Source organism: Quercus lobata, chromosome 10, assembly GCF_001633185.2.
Source record: "Quercus lobata isolate SW786 chromosome 10, ValleyOak3.0 Primary Assembly, whole genome shotgun sequence".
In the NCBI taxonomy this organism is placed as follows: Eukaryota; Viridiplantae; Streptophyta; class Magnoliopsida; order Fagales; family Fagaceae; genus Quercus; species Quercus lobata.
The window spans coordinates 57,325,010-57,344,116 of NC_044913.1; the positions used below are offsets into that span (position 1 = coordinate 57,325,010).

At 33.3% G+C, this 19,107-nt stretch overlaps 2 protein-coding genes across 2 annotated transcripts; both read left to right on the forward strand.

Annotated features, from left to right (window-relative positions):
* Window positions 1-1,519: 1,519 nt before the first annotated feature.
* On the forward strand, window positions 1,520-3,574 carry LOC115965467 (putative disease resistance protein RGA3). The gene has a single exon (XM_031084697.1). It carries the CDS (start codon window positions 1,636-1,638, stop codon window positions 3,403-3,405), a length of 1,770 nt encoding a protein of 589 aa, XP_030940557.1. The 5' UTR covers window positions 1,520-1,635; the 3' UTR covers window positions 3,406-3,574.
* A 6-nt stretch (window positions 3,575-3,580) lies between these two features.
* Window positions 3,581-18,865, forward strand: LOC115965468 (putative disease resistance protein RGA1). The gene is made up of 23 exons (XM_031084698.1): window positions 3,581-5,323; window positions 5,420-5,542; window positions 6,167-6,228; window positions 6,537-6,943; window positions 7,075-7,321; window positions 8,672-8,673; window positions 9,771-9,912; window positions 10,086-10,131; window positions 11,059-11,463; window positions 11,595-11,841; window positions 12,010-12,084; window positions 13,013-13,193; window positions 13,365-13,960; window positions 14,060-14,242; window positions 14,347-14,458; window positions 14,546-14,640; window positions 14,780-15,049; window positions 15,175-16,125; window positions 16,245-16,321; window positions 16,426-16,522; window positions 16,885-17,010; window positions 17,583-17,878; window positions 18,222-18,865. The coding sequence occupies exon 1, from the start codon at window positions 3,921-3,923 to the stop codon at window positions 5,271-5,273; it is 1,353 nt and encodes a 450-aa protein (XP_030940558.1). The 5' UTR covers window positions 3,581-3,920; the 3' UTR covers window positions 5,274-5,323; window positions 5,420-5,542; window positions 6,167-6,228; window positions 6,537-6,943; window positions 7,075-7,321; window positions 8,672-8,673; window positions 9,771-9,912; window positions 10,086-10,131; window positions 11,059-11,463; window positions 11,595-11,841; window positions 12,010-12,084; window positions 13,013-13,193; window positions 13,365-13,960; window positions 14,060-14,242; window positions 14,347-14,458; window positions 14,546-14,640; window positions 14,780-15,049; window positions 15,175-16,125; window positions 16,245-16,321; window positions 16,426-16,522; window positions 16,885-17,010; window positions 17,583-17,878; window positions 18,222-18,865.
* Window positions 18,866-19,107: the final 242 nt, after the last annotated feature.

The window sequence follows — 19,107 nt, forward strand, 5'->3', positions numbered from 1 at the left end:
CAATTGGAAACTCAACAACAACAACAACAAAAAGTTTAGTTCCAAATAATAAAAAAATATTCAAGAGAAAATTTCTTTATGAGTAAAAGCACCCCTAAAAACATTAAATCTCCTTTGTATAGTTCTTTCATTTAACATTTTAAGTCTAAATCAAACATTGACAAACAATTTAAAACTTAACAACAACAACAAAAAGTTTAGTCCTAAATAATTTTTAAAAAAAATCTCTAAGAGAATTTTTTCTCTTTTAATTAAAAAGCTACTCTTTGAACTAAACAACTAAAATTCACCAAATAAGAGAGGAAAAAACTAAAAAAGAGAAACATTATTCTAATATTAATAGTATTTTTTAATTAAAAAAATGGACTATTATTACCTGTTATTAACAACTATTTTTGGAGGCCACTGATTATGTGCTCAACTCTTTTTTGGGTGGGTTAGCTCTTTTTTTTTTTTTTTGGAGGGGGCTACTCTCAATTTTGGGGTCTAATATTAACACAAAAAACCTATAAAAATATATTCATTCGGAAAGTTTTTAAAAATTTTGGTGGCCAAGGCAAAGTGTCCCTTTGCCCAGAGTTTAGAAATTTTTTATAGAAAAATAAAAATGTAAATAATTTTTTAAACAATTTTTTATATATTTCATAAAAGTGGTACAAATCTTTTTCTAAAATGATCAATTAACAAATACCCTAAGGGCATCTATTAACCCTTTGTACATAACATAAGGTAGATATTACTAAGTACCAAAAGGTGGTGGAACGACTTGAGTATCCCTCGAACCCTTTGTACATAACATAAGGTATGTTTCAATATAACACTATCTCCATCCATGTATAGGTTATTGGATCATTAATTATTAAATAGATTAATCTATTAGATAATGACAATTAAGTTTTCATAGGGTCCAATTAATAAGTGTTCTTAATGCATTTGTTATTATACCATTTAAAAAAAAAAAATTTAATATCACTTTTATGAGAAATATAAAAATTATTAAAAAATTAATTACTTTTTTTTAGGGCATCCATTATTATTATTTTTTTCATAAATGTATTACTAAAATGTTGATATTGCACTAGCTTAAGACTTTTTTTTTTTCTTTTTTGTTTTTTGTGAGGAAACACTAGCTGAAGACTTCATTAGACACAATAGCAAATTACATAAGGAAGATTGATGTTGATGCTGAAATGCATGTGTAATAAAATAATACATATATTAGGTCTCTTGAGCGAATATTAAGCATCGTTTTTTCGCAATTTGAAACCCTTTCTTTTTCTTTCTAAATATTGTGATTCGGTGAAACTATTATATTTGCATTGCACAATTCACGTGCAAATGGTGGCCAACTTTTTCTGCAGTAATATTGTTTTTTAATTAACATCAATGAACTTTGTTGACTGACTACATGTGCTTTGAAACTGACTAATATATACATGCATTGGGCCACGGATAAATATTTAATTAATGATGATGCACTAGCTCTCTCTCGTAAATTATTGACGCTGGAAGTGGATGTTCCTCACTTCTATATAAATATTTTTGCTGTTAGTCTTTACTATCCTGTTTCCTCTATAGTTTCCAAATACTTCTTGCTTATTTCTGATTTTTACCTGAATACGTACCAGAGAAAACATGGCTGAGGCTATTGTTACTGAAGTTGCTAAGGAAATACTAAGCAAGCTGATTCCACTTGTTACCGAGCAGATCGGGCTTGCTTGGGGTTTCAAGGAGGAGCTGACACGGCTTCGTCAGTCAGTGGAGATGATCCAAGATCTGCTGGCTGATGCAGAGAGAAAGCAAGTGACTGACCTGTCATTGAGGCGCTGGCTGCAGAGACTTCAAGATGTTGCTTATGATGCTGATGATGTGATGGATGAGCTTGCGTATGAGATTCTCCGGCGAAAGGTAGAGATCCGAAATCAAATGAAAAGAAAGGTATGCTTCTCCTTTTCATTTTCAAACCCCATTGCATTTCGTATCAAGATGGCCAACAAGGTTAAGAATATTAGCGAGTCTCTAAAAAAGATTAATGAAGACGCAAATGGATTTGGACTTACTAGAGCAAAATTAGTAAATGCAAATCCTGAGATAATCCCAAACCGAGAGACAGACTCCTCTGTTGATCATTCAGAAATTGTAGGAAGGGAAGATCATGTCTTAGAAATAGTAGACTTGCTGCTTAGTGCAACCAATCAACAACTCTCAGTCATTCCTATTGTAGGAATGGCAGGTTTGGGAAAAACAACTTTAGCAAAATTAGTGTACAATCATGAGCTAGTAAAGAGACATTTTGATAAGACAATATGGCTATGTATCTCTGATGATTTCAATGATAAAAGGATTTTGAGAGAGGCTTTAGAATCCCTTACCCATAACTCAAGTACATTAGAAAATAAGAATACAATATTAGAATGCCTTCAAAGGGAGTTGCAAGGCAAAAGATATCTTCTAATACTTGATGATGTATGGAATGAAGAACCTGTGAAATGGGATTCTTTAAGGAGTTGTCTATTAGGAATTAATCCGAATGCGGGAAACAGCATTATTTTAACAACCCGTAGTGATAAAGTGGCCAAAATCACAATGACACTTCCACAAAATAACTTGAAAAAACTATCAGAAGATGAATGCTGGTCCATAATTAAAAAAAAAGTAGCTCTTAATGAAATAGTTCCACTAACTCGTGATTTAGAGGCTATTGGAAGGGATATTGCCAAAAAATGTGGAGGGGTCCCATTAGCTGCAAAAGTCCTAGGGGGGACGATGTCTCTTAAAAAGGAGAAAAGTGAATGGTTAGCAATTCAAAACAATGAAATTTGGAATTCGCTAAATGGTAGTAATGAAATGTTACCAATATTAAAATTAAGCTTTGATCATCTTTCACCACCATCTCTTAAACAATGTTTTGCATATTGTTCAGTTTTCCCTAAAGATTATAGGATTAGTAAGGAAGAATTAATTCAGCTTTGGATGGCTGAAGGGTTCCTTCAACCATCTCTAGGAGGTTGTCAAGTGATGGAGGATATTGGTAACAGGTGTTTTGATATCTTATTGGCAAATTCCTTATTCCAAGATGAGGAAAAGGATGAATATGATAATATTATCATATGCAAGATGCATGATTTGGTACATGATCTAGCTCTCTCAGTATCAAAATCAGAGACCCTAATTTTAAATGAGGATTTGAGAGATGATATCAGCCTTGTACGACACTTGGTGATCCAACCTAAAGGCAAAACTATACCAAGAATTCCATTTTTAAAAGATGGTGCCTGGAAATTGCGCACATTTATTTCAGAAAATGCTGCACTTGCTAACACAATATTCAATTTTGAATGCTTGCGTGTTTTAAAATTATATGGAGACAGTATAAAAGAATGCCAAGTTCAGTTGGCCTATTAATACATTTGAGACTTCTCTGCATCTCAAGTACCTACATCGAAGTGTTACCAAAGGCCATCACCAAGCTGTACAATTTGCAAACTTTAAGAGTTGAACGTTGTTATAATCTCAAAGAGTTTCCAGAAGATCTAAAAAATTTGATTAATTTGAGACATATTTATTTTAATGATTATGGGCAAACACCTAAAGGCTTAGGGCAGTTGACTTGTCTGCAAACTTTGCCATATTTCGATGTGGGTCAAGGCACAGGTTTTCAGATCGAAGAATTGGGACGCTTAAATCAACTAAAAGGAAAATTAGACATTCGTAGGCTAGAGCATGTGAAAGATAAAGAAGCCTCCAGAAACGCCAAATTAGTAGAAAAGGCCAAAGTATACGAGTTGGGATTTTACTGGGGTTGGAATAGAGAAGGCAACCACAATAATGATGAAGAGGTGTTGGAAGGACTCCAACCTCACCGATATTTGAAGAGCTTAACAATTTTTGGTTTTGGAGGGGAGAAATTCCCATCATGGATGTTGACAAGTCATGATGCAAGGGATGGCTTTTCGCTATATGACAATTTGATTAATATCAAATTAATTGGTTGCAAGAAATGTGAGGTTCTTCCCACTATCGGTCTTCTACCTTGTCTTAGGGATCTTTATATAGAGGGTATGGATAATGTAAGATCTATAGGAACCGAGTTTTACGGCAACTATAATGATGGTGGTTACGACAAAATATTGTTCCCGTGTTTGAAAAGTCTTCAATTGTGGTTTATGGGAAATCTAGTTGAATGGACGGATGCGATGGAGCCAACAACAACGGGAACGGTGTTTCCTTGCCTTAAGAATTTGACCATTCGTTTCTGTGAGCAACTGAAAAGTGCTCCATGTCATTTTCCTTCTCTTGAGAAATTAGAAATTTCCAAATCCGATAGCACGACATTTGAAAAAATTAGCAGCAAGCTTACCACACTAACGTCTCTCCATATTGAGAAAATTTCAGAACTTGCTTCTGTGCCAGAGCAGTTATTGAAAAATAATTCGAGTCTTATGTCTTTGAGTATAAGTTTTTGTGGTGATTTGGTATTCCTATCACCACATGGGGATGTATGGGGCTTCTACACTTCTCTTCGGTCACTGAAAATATCATTCTGTGAGAAATTGAGTTATTTGCCGGATGGAATGCACGCCCTTCGTTCCCTTGAGGAATTCAAAGTAAGCAATTGTCCTAATCTGAGATCCTTTCCAAGTATAAAAGGCGTGGCGTTACTTCTTCGAAGTCTAACAATATCGTGTAGTATTGAAGTTCTACCAACTGGGCTAGAATCATGTATATCTCTATCGTCATTGGAGATAAATGAGTGTCCTAATCTGATATCAATTCCAAATCTACAGGATTTGCATTCACTTTACTCTTTAACAATTACATCTTGTAAAAGATTGATGGGTTTGCCAGATGGGTTAGACTGCCTCACCCGCTTGAAGTATTTGAGTATTGGTGGGTTTTGTGAGGAGTGGGATGCTTTCCCTAGTCTCAGTTCCATCCAACACGCATCCCTTGAAACACTAGAATTGTATGGATGGGCTAAACTCAACTCTCTCCCAGACGATATTCAACGATTTACTGCCCTAACACAACTCTGGATACGTAATTTTGACCAGATTGAAGCTTTGCCTGAGTGGTTGGGCAACCTTTCTTCTGTTCGAATGTTGTATCTTTGCGAATGCATGAACCTGATGTATCTGCCAACAGCGGAAGCGATGCAACACCTCACCCAATTATATATTAATGCATGCCCCAAATTAAAGGAAAGATGTGTGAAGGGAAGCGGCGCAGAGTGGCTCAAAATTGCCCATATTCCAAATGTCATTCTCCGCTGAAAACGGTTTAAAGGGTAGTTGTGCATATTGGTCCAAGACAGATCAGAGTGGTAAGTTTTCTCATATTGAATTAATCAAACAGACAATTATCAAAGATTACGCATAGATTTTTTCTTTAATTTGATTTATTCCTTATTCTCTCACAGGGAAAAAAAGAAAGAAAAAGGAAAGTTCTCTTCAAGAGCTGCAAATGATCAAAATTCAAGGGCCGCTCACCAAATTAGAGAAGTTGAAGATGTTTTTGGTCAAAGTAATACAAAAACAATGTGGTAAGTCCATCTCCTATTCTTCCACTTCTCTTTTATGTACTCTATTTCACAAATTTAGGTTATTTGATGGTTGTTATCCAATTGGGGGCTAAGTTCAGGTGTTATTTCTTTTCCAACATAACAAAATGCTAGCGTAATTCTTTGTTTATAATTCTTAAATTCAAAAATTATTTGTTTCTAATACTTAAAATAAAAAAAATAAAAAATGAGTTTGTAAATTTTGGTAGCGTTGCATCTATTTTGTGTTCGTTTTCTGATATATGTAGTGTATATTGTTCATGGCAATGCATCCTTAGACTATATTTCAAAATATATAAGCCACTAGGGCTACTTAGCATTTCTTTGATGTAAGTGTTAATGGTAGCTTATGATTTGGCAGAGGATTCTTTGCCATTCTAGCCCCAGTTTTCAATCAGCCAAACTTTAACACCTAAGCACATTCTTAGTTGGAGGAGTCATAATGTGCTCTTCTTGATGAAAGTGAAGGCAGGGAAAAGATGGAATATAATATTTCCTGCTGAACTAAGTCAGGGCAGTAAGGATAGGAACAATTCATGTTCTTCCTTTTCTCTTTTAGATTTCTCATTTTTCTGTCCCAGCATGTACTCACTTTCACATATTTAGGTTATTTGATGGTTGTTATCCAATTGGGGGCTGAAATGTATTTATCTGACACACAAGTTCAGGTATTTAAATTTCTACTTTTGTCCAAGGCATTATTTCTTTTCCAACATAACAAAATGCAAGCGTGATTCTTTGTTTATAATACTTAAATTCAAAAATTATTTGTTTCTAATACTTCAAATTCAAAAATTTTAAAAAGTGAGTTTGTAAATCTTGGTAGCGTTGTATCTATATTGTGTGCATCTAGTTTGTAAATCTTGTTCATGGCAATGCATCCTTCCTTAGACAATATTTCAAAATATTTAAGCCACTAGTAGTACATAGTATTTCTTTTATATAAGAGCCAACCGTAGCTTCTGATTTTGATCAGGATTCTTCACCATTCTAAAGCCCTGATTTCAATCAGCCAAACTTTGACACCTAGGTGCATTCTTAGTTTGAGGCGTCATATTTTTGAGCTGTGCAGATGAGCTCTCAATGGAAGCTTCTGATTTGGTGCATGATTAAATTTTTTCTCTCTCTTCAAGATCTGAATTTTGGGTACAAGAATGCTACTTTTGGGCAGCAAAGGAAGAGATCTAATCCTTTACTAAAGAGATGCTCTCCGGTGTTATTCAGAGTGGTCGATAATTTGCCGGAAGTTATTACCATGTTATGCTCACTTTACAGTAAAAGCTGGATATTTTTTATTGGTTGCTGCCAGAATGGTTAATGATTGCTCCCGGTCTAATGGAGTGTTGATTTGAGTGTTATCTGGTTGAAGTTCATCAAAAATTGGTGAGTTCCCCCAAATCTCATTTTCGTTTCCTCTAATTTCACCCTTCTAACAACATCTATTCTTTGGTGGTTCTTTATTTCAACTATTATTTAGTAAATTTGTTGATATTATGGAATGTAAAATTTGCCAGAGTGGTTGGGCAACCTTTTCTCTCTTCAACACTTTGTACTTATTTGGACGCAAGAACCTTTTTTATCTGGCCTAAAGTGGATGCCATGTAACAGCTCACCAAATTGCAACACCTATTCATTCATAACTGCCTCAAGATAAATGATAGAAGTGCTGAGAGTTATTGACCAATTCTGGTCCAATGACGAGGAATGAATTAAAGAGGAAGCTGTTTGAAGTTCACACATATATTATCACAACAATGTGTGGTCAGTTATCTCAAACTTAATCCTCTTCTCTTCTCTGATACTCTACTTCAAATCAACTAATTACATTCATAATTTCCCTAATGTCTTCCTTTCTTTGTTTGCTTTCCTCTGATCTTATTTTTAATCTATTTTTTATTATATGAATTAAATCATTGCCTTGATATGCAGTCCAAACTATATTATATTCAGTTGGAAGAACATTTAATTAATTTTATGGAGTTTAATTGAAGTTCGTCAAACTTGGTAAGTTTTTCACATATCTTCTTGTTTATGAAGTATTAATTCATTCCAAATAATATACAATTCATTCCAAAGATCCCTTCTTCGCTATCATTTTTTCTACAACATTCTCTAACTTTTCATTTAGAAAAAGATGAAGAAAAAATTTTCCCAGTATTCTTATGAAATTATTTTGGCATTAGTGTTGGTTGTATTCTATTAGTCAACTAGGCCAAGAACACATGAAATCTCATTTTGTTCATATCCCAACAATTGAGACCAACATTTTGTAATAATAAAATTTAGACTTGAAGGTAACTAAACTTAGTAAATCATCTCCAACCTCATTTTTTTTTCTTAGTTTTTCTAACTAAAATTGTTGACATGTTTTGTCTCTCTTATGAATTTAGCAAAATTTTGTGTTCTTTATTCAGCCATTTAATCATTGACAACCAAGGGTGTGTATATATTAAGCTTTTCCCTATAGAAAATTTAAAATCTAGCTAATTAAATTGAGCATTTGAGATTAAAACAAAAAAAAAAAGTCGTACTCAATGCACAAAGCTCCCACTTTTTGTAATTCCCAAACTCGAACTCACGACTTATCGTTTTGGAGAAAGGCACTTGCCATCCCACCAAGACTCGACCTCTTAGCATTTGAGATTTCAATATCATATAAAAGTTCCTTATTCATGATGGGTTCAGATTTTGAGGAGCTTGAAGCTTTATACTCTTCCATATGTTAATTACAATAAACTAGACTAGTGATTTAGCTCAATAAAATAAATGCCAAATTATTGGATATTAATCTCAAGCCACATACATTAATAACAATAAACTAAGGAATCTTTTGTGCTTGGTTCATGTCCTATCGCAATGTTTTCATATGAGAAGGTTATTCAGAAAAATCATCATATATTATAATTGTTTTTTCTATTGCTGATGGCCCTAGGGGAAGATTCTATTAAGGAGCAGCATATAAGAATTATGTGATTGCACAAAGCTGATGCATGTGCACCCATGCAACGCCTCACCACATTATTACATCATCAAGAGGAAGGATGCGGTAAATGTAATGCCTCAGGTTTTCTAGTAGCATCTTGAAATTTATGTGATATCAGGAAAGGCTAGTGGTAAGTCCATCCAAAACTGACTTTCTACTCTCTCTCTTCTCTAATACTTAAAAATAAAAAAAAATAAAAAATGAGTTTGTAAATTTTGGTAGCGTTGCATCTATTTTGTGTTCGTTTTCTGATATATGTAGTGTATATTGTTCATGGCAATGCATCCTTAGACTATATTTCAAAATATATAAGCCACTAGTGGTACTTAGCATTTCTTTGATGTAAGTGTTAATGGTAGCTTATGATTTGCCAGATGATTCTTCGCCATTCTAGCCCCAGTTTTCAATCTGCCAAACTTTAACACCTAAGCACATTCTTAGTTGGAGGAGTCAAAATATGAGGATCTTTATGCTGCAGATATGAGGCGTCAATGGTAGCTTTTGATTTGGCACAGGGTTAACTTTTTCTCTCTTCAAGATTTGAATTTTGGGTACAAGAATTCTGCTTTCAGGGAACAGAGGAAGTGGACCAATCCCTTACTAAAGCGATGCTCACTTTACGGTAAAAGCTGAATATTTCTTGTTGGTTGCTGTCAGAATGGTTGACGGTTGTTGAATTACTATCTGAGTGAAGTTCATCAAAATTAGTGAGTTCCCCCAAAATCTCATCTTCTTTTCCTCTGATTTCACCTTTTTAATAAAATCTACCCCTCTTGTTTCTTTAATTCATCTACTGTTTACTGAATTTGTTTATATATTGACTGTAAAATTGGCAGAGTGGTTGGGAAACCTTTTCTCTCTTCAACATTTGGTACTTATTTGGATGCAAGTGGATGCCATGTATTGGCTCACCAATTTGCAACACCTATTCATTCATAACTGCCTCAAGTTAAATGATAGAAGTGCTGAGAGTATCAGCCAATTCTGGTCCAATGACAGGGAATGGATTAAAGAGGAAGCTGTTTGAAGTTAACACATATATTATTACAACAATGTGTGTGGTCAGTTATCTTAAACTTAATCCTCTTTTCTTCTCTGATACTCTGCTTTAAATCAACTAATTACATTCACAATTTCCCTAATGTCTTCCTTTCTTTATTTGCTTTCCTCTGATCTTTTTTAATCTATTTCTTATTTATTAATTAAATATATTGCCTTGATGTGCAGGCCAAATTCTATTATATTCAGTTGGAAGAACAATTAATTAATTTATGATTGAACAAAGCTGATGAATGTGCTCCCATACAATGCCTCACTGCATTATTACATCATCAAGAGGAAGTTTATGTGATATCAGGAAATGTTGGTGGTAAGTCCATCCAAAACTGACTTTCTACTCTCTCCTCTCTAATACTAGAAATGTTTTTTTTCATATTAGAATAAAATAGAAAAATTTTATTCATAATTTTTTTTTCTTTTGCTTCCATAAAATATTTACTTTCTTCAAGTTTTTCACATAATTTGGGCATTATTTGTCTGTAGGAAGACGTGGTAGTATTTCAACCTAGGTCCTCTAATGCGTGAACAGGTTTGGGTACTTCAACTGCCTAATTCTCTTTCTTGTGAAGGTTTTGTTGTTTTCTTTTTTCTTGCCCTTCCCCCAACATATATAATGAATGAAAATGGATTATGTATTATGATAGTGCTTGCGTAAGTGTCATTGAGAAAGTTTTAATTCCCCCAAAATTATTGTTATTTTTCCAATATTATATTTTCTTGAGCTTTAGCCAATCATTAGATTTTTTTATATACTTTTAACAACTTGATCAATAATTGCTCTCTTTTCTGAAAAAGTTAGAATGCGCTGAGCATAATAAACATAATGCAAGAATTTTGAAATACAATTAAGGATCGCTAATTACCAAGCACCTATGTCATATTCAAAAATGAAAAATAGACACTTTACAGCAATACTAGTCATAATGTGCTCTTCTTGATGAAAGTGAAGGCAGCGAAAAGATGGAATATAATATTTCCTGCTGAACTAAGTCAGGGCAGTAAGGATAGGAACAATTCATGTTCTTCCTTTTCTCTTTTAGATTTCTCATTTTTCTGTCCCAGCATGTACTCACTTTCACATATTTAGGTTATTTGATGGTTGTTATCCAATTGGGGGCTGAAATGTATTTATCTGACACACAAGTTCAGGTATTTAAATTTCTACTTTTGTCCAAGGCATTATTTCTTTTCCAACATGTCAAAATGCAAGCGTGATTCTTTGTTTATAATACTTAAATTCAAAAATTATTTGTTTCTAATACTTCAAATTCAAAAATTTTAAAAGTGAGTTTGTAAATCTTGGTAGCGTTGTATCTATATTGTGTGCATCTAGTTTGTAAATCTTGTTCATGGCAATGCATCCTTCCTTAGACAATATTTCAAAATATTTAAGCCACTAGTAGTACATAGTATTTCTTTGATATAAGAGCCAACCGTAGCTTCTGATTTGGCACAGGATTCTTCACCATTCTAAAGCCCTGTTCAATCAGCCAAACTTTGACACCTAGGTGCATTCTTAGTTTGAGGCGTCATATTTTTGAGCTGTGCAGATGAGCTCTCAATGGAAGCTTCTGATTTGGTGCATGATTAAATTTTTTCTCTCTCTTCAAGAGCTGAATTTTGGGTACAAGAATGCTACTTTTGGGCAGCAAAGGAAGAGATCTAATCCCTTACTAAAGAGATGCTCTCCGGTGTTATTCAGAGTGGTCGATAATTTGCCAGAAGTTATTACCATGTTATGCTCACTTTACAGTAAAAGCTGGATATTTTTTATTGGTTGCTGCCAGAATGGTTAATGATTGCTCCCGGTCTAATGGAGTGTTGATTTGAGTGTTATCTGGTTGAAGTTCATCAAAAATTGGTGAGTTCCCCCAAATCTCATTTTCGTTTCCTCTAATTTCACCCTTCTAACAACATCTATTCTTTGGTGGTTCTTTATTTCAACTATTATTTAGTAAATTTGTTGATATTATGGAATGTAAAATTTGCCAGAGTGGTTGGGCAACCTTTTCTCTCTTCAACACTTTGTACTTATTTGGACGCAAGAACCTTTTTTATCTGGCCTAAAGTGGATGCCATGTAACAGCTCACCAAATTGCAACACCTATTCATTCATAACTGCCTCAAGATAAATGATAGAAGTGCTGAGAGTTATTGACCAATTCTGGTCCAATGACGAGGAATGAATTAAAGAGGAAGCTGTTTGAAGTTCACACATATATTATCACAACAATGTGTGGTCAGTTATCTCAAACTTAATCCTCTTCTCTTCTCTGATACTCTACTTCAAATCAACTAATTACATTCATAATTTCCCTAATGTCTTCCTTTCTTTGTTTGCTTTCCTCTGATCTTATTTTTAATCTATTTCTTATTATATGAATTAAATCATTGCCTTGATATGCAGTCCAAACTATATTATATTCAGTTGGAAGAACATTTAATTAATTTTATGGAGTTTAATAGAAGTTCGTCAAAGTTGGTAAGTTTTTCACATATCTTCTTGTTTATGAAGTATTAATTCATTCCAAATAATATACCATTCATTCCAAAGATCCCTTCTTCGCTATCATTTTTTCTACAACATTCTCTAACTTTTTATTTAGAAAAAGATGAAGAAAAAATTTTCCCAGTATTCTTATGAAATTATTTTGGCATTAGTGTTGGTTGTATTCTATTAGTCAACTGGGCCAAGAACATATGAAATCTCATTTTGTTCATATCCCAACAATTGAGACCACCATTTTGTAATAATAAAATTTAGACTTGAAGGTAACTAAACTTAGTAAATCATCTCCAACCTCATATTTTTTTTCTTAGTTTTTTCTAACTAAAATTGTTGACATGTTTTGTCTCTCTTATGAATTTAGCAAAATTTTGTGTTCTTTATTCAGCCATTTAATCATTGACAACCAAGGGTGTGTATATATTAAGCTTTTCCCTATAGAAAATTTAAAATCTAGCTAATTAAATTGAGCATTTGAGATTAAAACAAAAAAAAGGTCGTACTCAATGCACAAAGCTCCCACTTTTTGTAATTCCCAAACTCGAACTCACGACTTATCGTTTTGGAGAAAGGCACTTGCCATCCCACCAAGACTCGACCTCTTAGCATTTGAGATTTCAATATCATATAAAAGTTCCTTATTCATGATGGGTTCAGATTTTGAGGAGCTTGAAGCTTTATACTCTTCCATATGTTAATTACAATAAACTAGACTAGTGATTTAGCTCAATAAAATAAATGCCAAATTATTGGATATTAATCTCAAGCCACATACATTAATAAAAATAAACTAAGGAATCTATTGTGCTTGGTTCATGTCCTATCGCAATGTTTTCATATGAGAAGGTTATTCAGAAAAATCATCATATATTATAATTGTTTTTTCTATTGCTGATGGCCCTAGGGGAAGATTCTATTAAGGAGCAGCATATAAGAATTATGTGATTGCACAAAGCTGATGCATGTGCACCCATGCAACGCCTCACCACATTATTACATCATCAAGAGGAAGGATGCGGTAAATGTAATGCCTCAGGTTTTCTAGTAGCATCTTGAAATTTATGTGATATCAGGAAAGGCTAGTGGTAAGTCCATCCAAAACTGACTTTCTACTCTCTCTCTTCTCTAATACTAGTATTTTTTTTTCATATTAGAATAAAATAGAGGATTTTTATTCATAAATTATTTGCTATTTCTTACATAATATTTTACTTTCTTCAAGTTTTTCACATAATTTGGGCATAATGTTTCTGTAGGAAGATGTGGTACTTTCAACTTAGGTCCTCTATTGTGCAAACAGGTTTGGGTACTTCAGCTGTCTAATTTTCTTTATTGCGAAGGTTTTGTTATTTTCTTTTTTCTTGCCCTTCCCCCAACATAATAGAAAGCATAAAAATAGGTTTTTATTTTATTTTATTTTTAAATTATTATAATAATGCTTGCATAAGTGTCATCAAGAAAGTTTTAATTCCCACAAAATTATTTTTATTTTCCCAATATTATATGTTCTTGAGCTTTAGCCAATCATTAGGTTTTCTAATATACTTTTTAATAACTTGATCAATAATTGCCCTCTTTTCTGAAAAAGTTAGAATGCATTGAGCATAATAAACATAATGCTAGAATTTTGAAATACAATTAAGGATCAGTAATTACCAAGCACCTATGTCATATTCAAAAATGAAAAATGACTCTTTACATCAATACTTTCCATAATGTGCTCTTCTTGATGAAGGCAAAGGCAGGAAAAAGATGGAATATGAGATTTCCTGCTGAACCTGGTCAGGGCAGTAAGGATAGGAACCATTCATTTTCTTCCCCTACTTATTATAAATTCCTTCAAAAGTTTATGGTGAGTAAATGTCATTTTATCCTTTTTATATTGATAATGATACCTATTTATATCATCAATTGGAGTCACTAAATGTTAATGATGTTGGAACCTTTCTAGAGTGGTGGGTGATGTAGAACAGAGCTCATTAGAATTCAGCGTGCAGGAAATTCAAGAAGTAGAAAAGTACTATTAGAAGTCGTTGGAGATCATGGCAAAATTGCGTGAAATTTGGTGACATGAAGGGAAATGGTGTTGGGAGTAAAACTCATAGCCTTGGCCACGATCGAACATGCTTTTTGGGTAAATTCTTTCATAAAGCCCTTTGAATTTATGAATTCAAGGAACCCTATGTGGATTTGAGGTTCTCATGCAGGAGCTAACATGTTTAATTTCTTTTTATTCAGAAAGTAACGTGTTTGTTTTCTTGTAACTTCTGCAACAATAGTGGGGCAGCTTCAAATCTTTTCAAGAAATGAAACCCAAGAACAAGAATGCACTACCTTCCAATAAAGAAAGGTGGATCCCTCTCAATTGAAACCTAAGTGGAAGATTTGGCACAGTGGTTGAGGATTTATTTTAACTTATAATCTTGCGAAGTTTTAGATTACAGGCAAAAGATTGGTCATAATCCAGAAATCACAAAAGGTGGACTTACAAATTGATTCCAGTACTTTTTATTCCTAAACTCACTAAGAATTGTGAGTTCTCTTCTTCTCTTCTATTGTCTCTCTTCCAATAAATTTTATTATTAATATATTTTTTTTCCTATTCTCAACTTTGTATACTACTCACTAAAATTGTTAATCTTTTCAAATTCATTGTTTGTTTATATTTCAGTGGAAAATTGACTGCAATAGGGAGTGTTGATGACCTTGTTCGTGTTATATGGAATTTTTCAGAATCATGTACACATTTCTTAATTTGCTCTTTTCCATGTTTTTCATTTTGAAACTTTTTTCTTTTCCATCTCTAACGACATACATGGATTTATTCTTGGATTACAGATTGTGAAATCTAAGTTTTCCCTATTACTTAAGATTCTCATATCCGGTCAATGGAAAACAAACCTTCCCAATTCCTTGTTAGATTCTCTTTGGAGTTTCAAAAGTAAATGCCCTTAATACTAACCCTGCATTGGGGTGCTATCTGAGTTTGGTTGAATAATCTAGATCAATATAAGACAAAAAAATTAGTTGATGTATTCTTAGTGCAGCCTTTTAATTTTTGTAAAGGATGTCCGACATTTCAGGCTACACACAAATCAAACATTATGTGTGCCTAAGCTCAAGCTGCTGCCTCATCTACTTGAACAATCGCAAATAAGATATTTTGAAATCAAAAAGAGTAAACAAGAGTGGGTGACTTTCCACTATAGTTGCAGAACCTTTATTTAGTTGATGAGATGTCTATAAACAGTTGCAAGAAGTTGAGATATCTACCAGCATGGGTGTGGTGCCTCACTAAATAACAGATGATGCCATGCTGGTAATCCTTCATTTCCCAAATAGAGGTTATGTACTTCAGCATAGATTGATCAAGATTGCCCATGTTCCAATTATCTAGACAAACTTTTGACTCCTATGCTAAGCTTAAAGAATCTAAAATCGGTATTTTTGCTCAAATGTCCTTAGGTTTAATATATTACTTTGAATGGACTAGCTTATGCACTTAATTTTTAATTTCCATAATTTTTGTTCAAAATTGTGTGCTCATATAGAGTAGCACATTTTTCTGCGTAGCATTCTTAGATCTTCAAATTTTCCATCCAACAACAAAAATCAAGTATTTTTATTTGAACAATCAATTCTAAACTTCTTGAGATTATTTGTGTGTGTATTCTGGTCTACCAACAATGCATTGATTAGGGCTCTTTAGTTACTATTACATTGTCTTCACTGTTAAGCTTTCACTAACCAATTTTGGATTAAATAGGTCTCTATCATTATTCATATTTCAAGCTTCTCTAAAGTTAATTAATGTTATGAATTCATCTGAAGTTAGTTTTAAACATGTGAAATACTCAGAGACAAATTATTTATTCTATTTTAAATAGATTTGTAGATAAACTTAAAGTCCGGTTTGCTGTACAGTGTGCACTATAAGGAAGTATAACTTGAGATTCAAATCAAATTAAACGAGAAGGTTAACATCATTTTTCTTTTGAGATCAAATTATAATGTTGGGTAAGCTGTTTTACTCATCATTGGTTACTTCATAATAGCAGTTACATTTATTCTCAAGCTAAGCTAATTTTATTTTCTTCAGTTTTTTTTTTTTTTTCCTAAAAGACTTCTGGTTTTAGGTTAGCTGGAACCATGACTTGAATGTACCTGCAAGTGTCAATTGGGTGTATTAGGTATCACTTCAACAATGAATCAAGTAAGGCCTAGGCTTTTCCAGCATTTACACTTTTCACCAAGTTTGCTTCTATCTCCTATATATATATAATCAGAAATAACTCCTTTTTCTCCTCAAATATACAGGATTCCTGACAATTTGTCCGCTGTTCAAATCCTATGTTTTGGTTTCCTAACTTAAAGTCTCTGTTGCAGTGACTTCAGCAGTTTTCTAGATTATGAGGTACACATCAAGGATTACCCTTACATACTGATTATGATCATATATATATATATATATATATATCTTGTTTTGAATGTTCAAATTTTAGTACTAATCAATGGCATAAACTATGATATCTAGTCCTCAGACGTCTACAAGAAATTGAAGAACCCAATTAAGAAGAGAAACTTGAAACTCAAATTTGATGCATTTTTTTTTTGTCTGAGATCAAGTTATGCACTAAGATATACGTCTAGTGCCTTGCCATCTTGCAAACTTGATTGATAGTTAAAATCATTTCACAGATAATCCCTGCTACAAATCTCTGCAGAGAGCATATAATAGTAAGCTTCAATTAATGTATTTCCAAATTTCTGTTTCAGTCTTCTCTTATTGTCAGTCTTGTTGTCTTAACTACGAGGCCAACCTGTTTGGGTGCTCCACTTCATATCCCTGTATGGAGGGTAACAGCCTACAGATTGCAGACAAGGCAATGGACAGAAGTCTCTGTAAGCCGAATTTTGTTTGTAATTATTCATTTAATACAATATGGCTTAAAATTTAATTTTACTCAGAAATAAGACTGAAAAGTTCTATCAATGTTCTACCAAAAAAAAAAAAAAAACTTCTATCAATGAAATCTTCTATAACTAAAAATCTAAAATATCGTAGCTGTGCTTTTTATCCAATTTGAATTGTATTTCCTACACTAAAAGCCCCATTGCAATGATAAGTTGAAACAAGATACAACACAGTTTTCTTGCCATAGAATTATGATTATTTTGTGAGAATTTGCAAACTGATTTGAAAAAATTTAGGGAGGCATCACAAATTTAGGGAAAAAGTTAGAACATACAGGTATGAATGCTTAATCAATGGTTACATAAGTTAATTTTGCAGTCTACCCAAAAAAGAACCAGGGATAGTAGCTAATTGCTAATCAAGGTTGAACAAATTTGTGCCTAGTCAATACTTTATTATTACTCACTGTAATGCATTTTCTTGTGACGCATATAACCCACTGGAAAATGTAATTCTATTCTTTTTTTGACTGAATCACGTTGAATGTTTGTTTATGCAGGTCTGAAAAGTTGACAGTTCTTTACTTAAATGGGTAAATATGAAGTCCACTTCCAGAAGGGAATAGTTAAAAGCGCTGGATACTCACTCTTTAGTGCCATTCTAGTTTTCGATTCCCTGGGCTGGTATCTTGGAAAACATCAAAAGGTAATGCCAATTGCATCAGAATGTGAAGTGTGCTGTTCAGCGGAGACATCATTGCTGCCTGTATTTAAGACTCCAATCTTGATAATAGGTGACCTCATCTTGCCGCAACAATAGAATGTCTTCTCTAAGAACTGACTTTATATACTGAAGGTATACCTTTTGTCATTTTTACTTACAGTCTTGTCATAGTTACTAATAAAAGAACTCCTAGTGAGTGTTATTTTAATGTCTTTTCTTTTGTCATTCAATTTAACATTGTCATTGTAGGATACAAAGAAATCTCTTTTGTGTGTTTTTGTGTACCTTGTGCTGCTATCTGTAAAATAATTTACTATATCTATAGAATAATTTAGCATGATTCCTCACCATTTTCACAATTAGGTGTTTTTATAAGGTCTAAACGGGTTGTTCAGCATTCCCTTTATATTCTTGAGTTTCCTTACAAACTATAGTTTTTCAGTCTTTTGTTTAATACTTATGCTGCCATATGTAGGCATTGAAATTTATTTTCGACCTACAGCCAAAGCAAGGGAGATATGGCAAGCTACTATGATCCATATTGCCCAAGAAGGTGGCTGCTTTGTTCTATCTTCAAACCAATTCTGCAAAAAGGGGAGACTATCCGTTGTCAACAGAAACGTATGTCAATACAATAAGAAGTATTGCACGTAGTGTTATTTTATTGTCATCCAGTTGTGACCATTCTGGCTGAACCTAATTTCCAAGGGAGTCTCTCATCTGAAACAATCTTTTCCTCTCTTAATGTTCCAGAACTTGGAGGGTGTTTGAGCAAAGCTAGATTTTAGTGGAAATAGGCATCAAGTGGGACCAAACTCAGTCAATCTGACTCTGAATATACCCAATCCAATTTCTTTTACAACTTCTGTGAAAGCGGAAGTTCTTGATGAGCTACAATTATGACTTAGCTGTGTAAAAAGTTATTAAATAAATTTCTTCTAGCTGTCCTCTTGCCAAACAGCTAATCTAGGCTTTGTATATATCTTTTGTAATGTTTAGAGGTGTATAGAGGTTAGATAGTGTCCATGATTCGTCCAACACATTTTGAAGATTTCAAATATTTGCATAGATTTTCCTGTACAGTTCATGAATATGTTAGTCCTGGCATATTTGCAATTGCCGTGATGAACTTTCATATGTATACTAAATTATGTATCTTTTCCCCTTAGGTTTCTTTCAAAAATATTAGGTATCTGAAAGGGTAATTATGAATGCCAGGCTACAAATTTGCGAAAAAAATGTCTCTATTGTTGTAGTTAAGTCAGAGATATTGGTTCTTCCAGGTCCCTAGGTATTGTGGTGCTCTTACTTTCTTCCAGTATAATAACAATGCTCATTATTAAAACCTAGGCCTTTTCATC

Excerpts from the sequence above, each read along its gene's own strand:
- LOC115965467 (XM_031084697.1), top strand. The coding sequence starts at position 1,636 with ATGGCTGAGGCTATTGTTACTGAAGTTGCTAAGGAAATACTAAGCAAG.
- LOC115965468 (XM_031084698.1), top strand. The coding sequence starts at position 3,921 with ATGTTGACAAGTCATGATGCAAGGGATGGCTTTTCGCTATATGACAAT.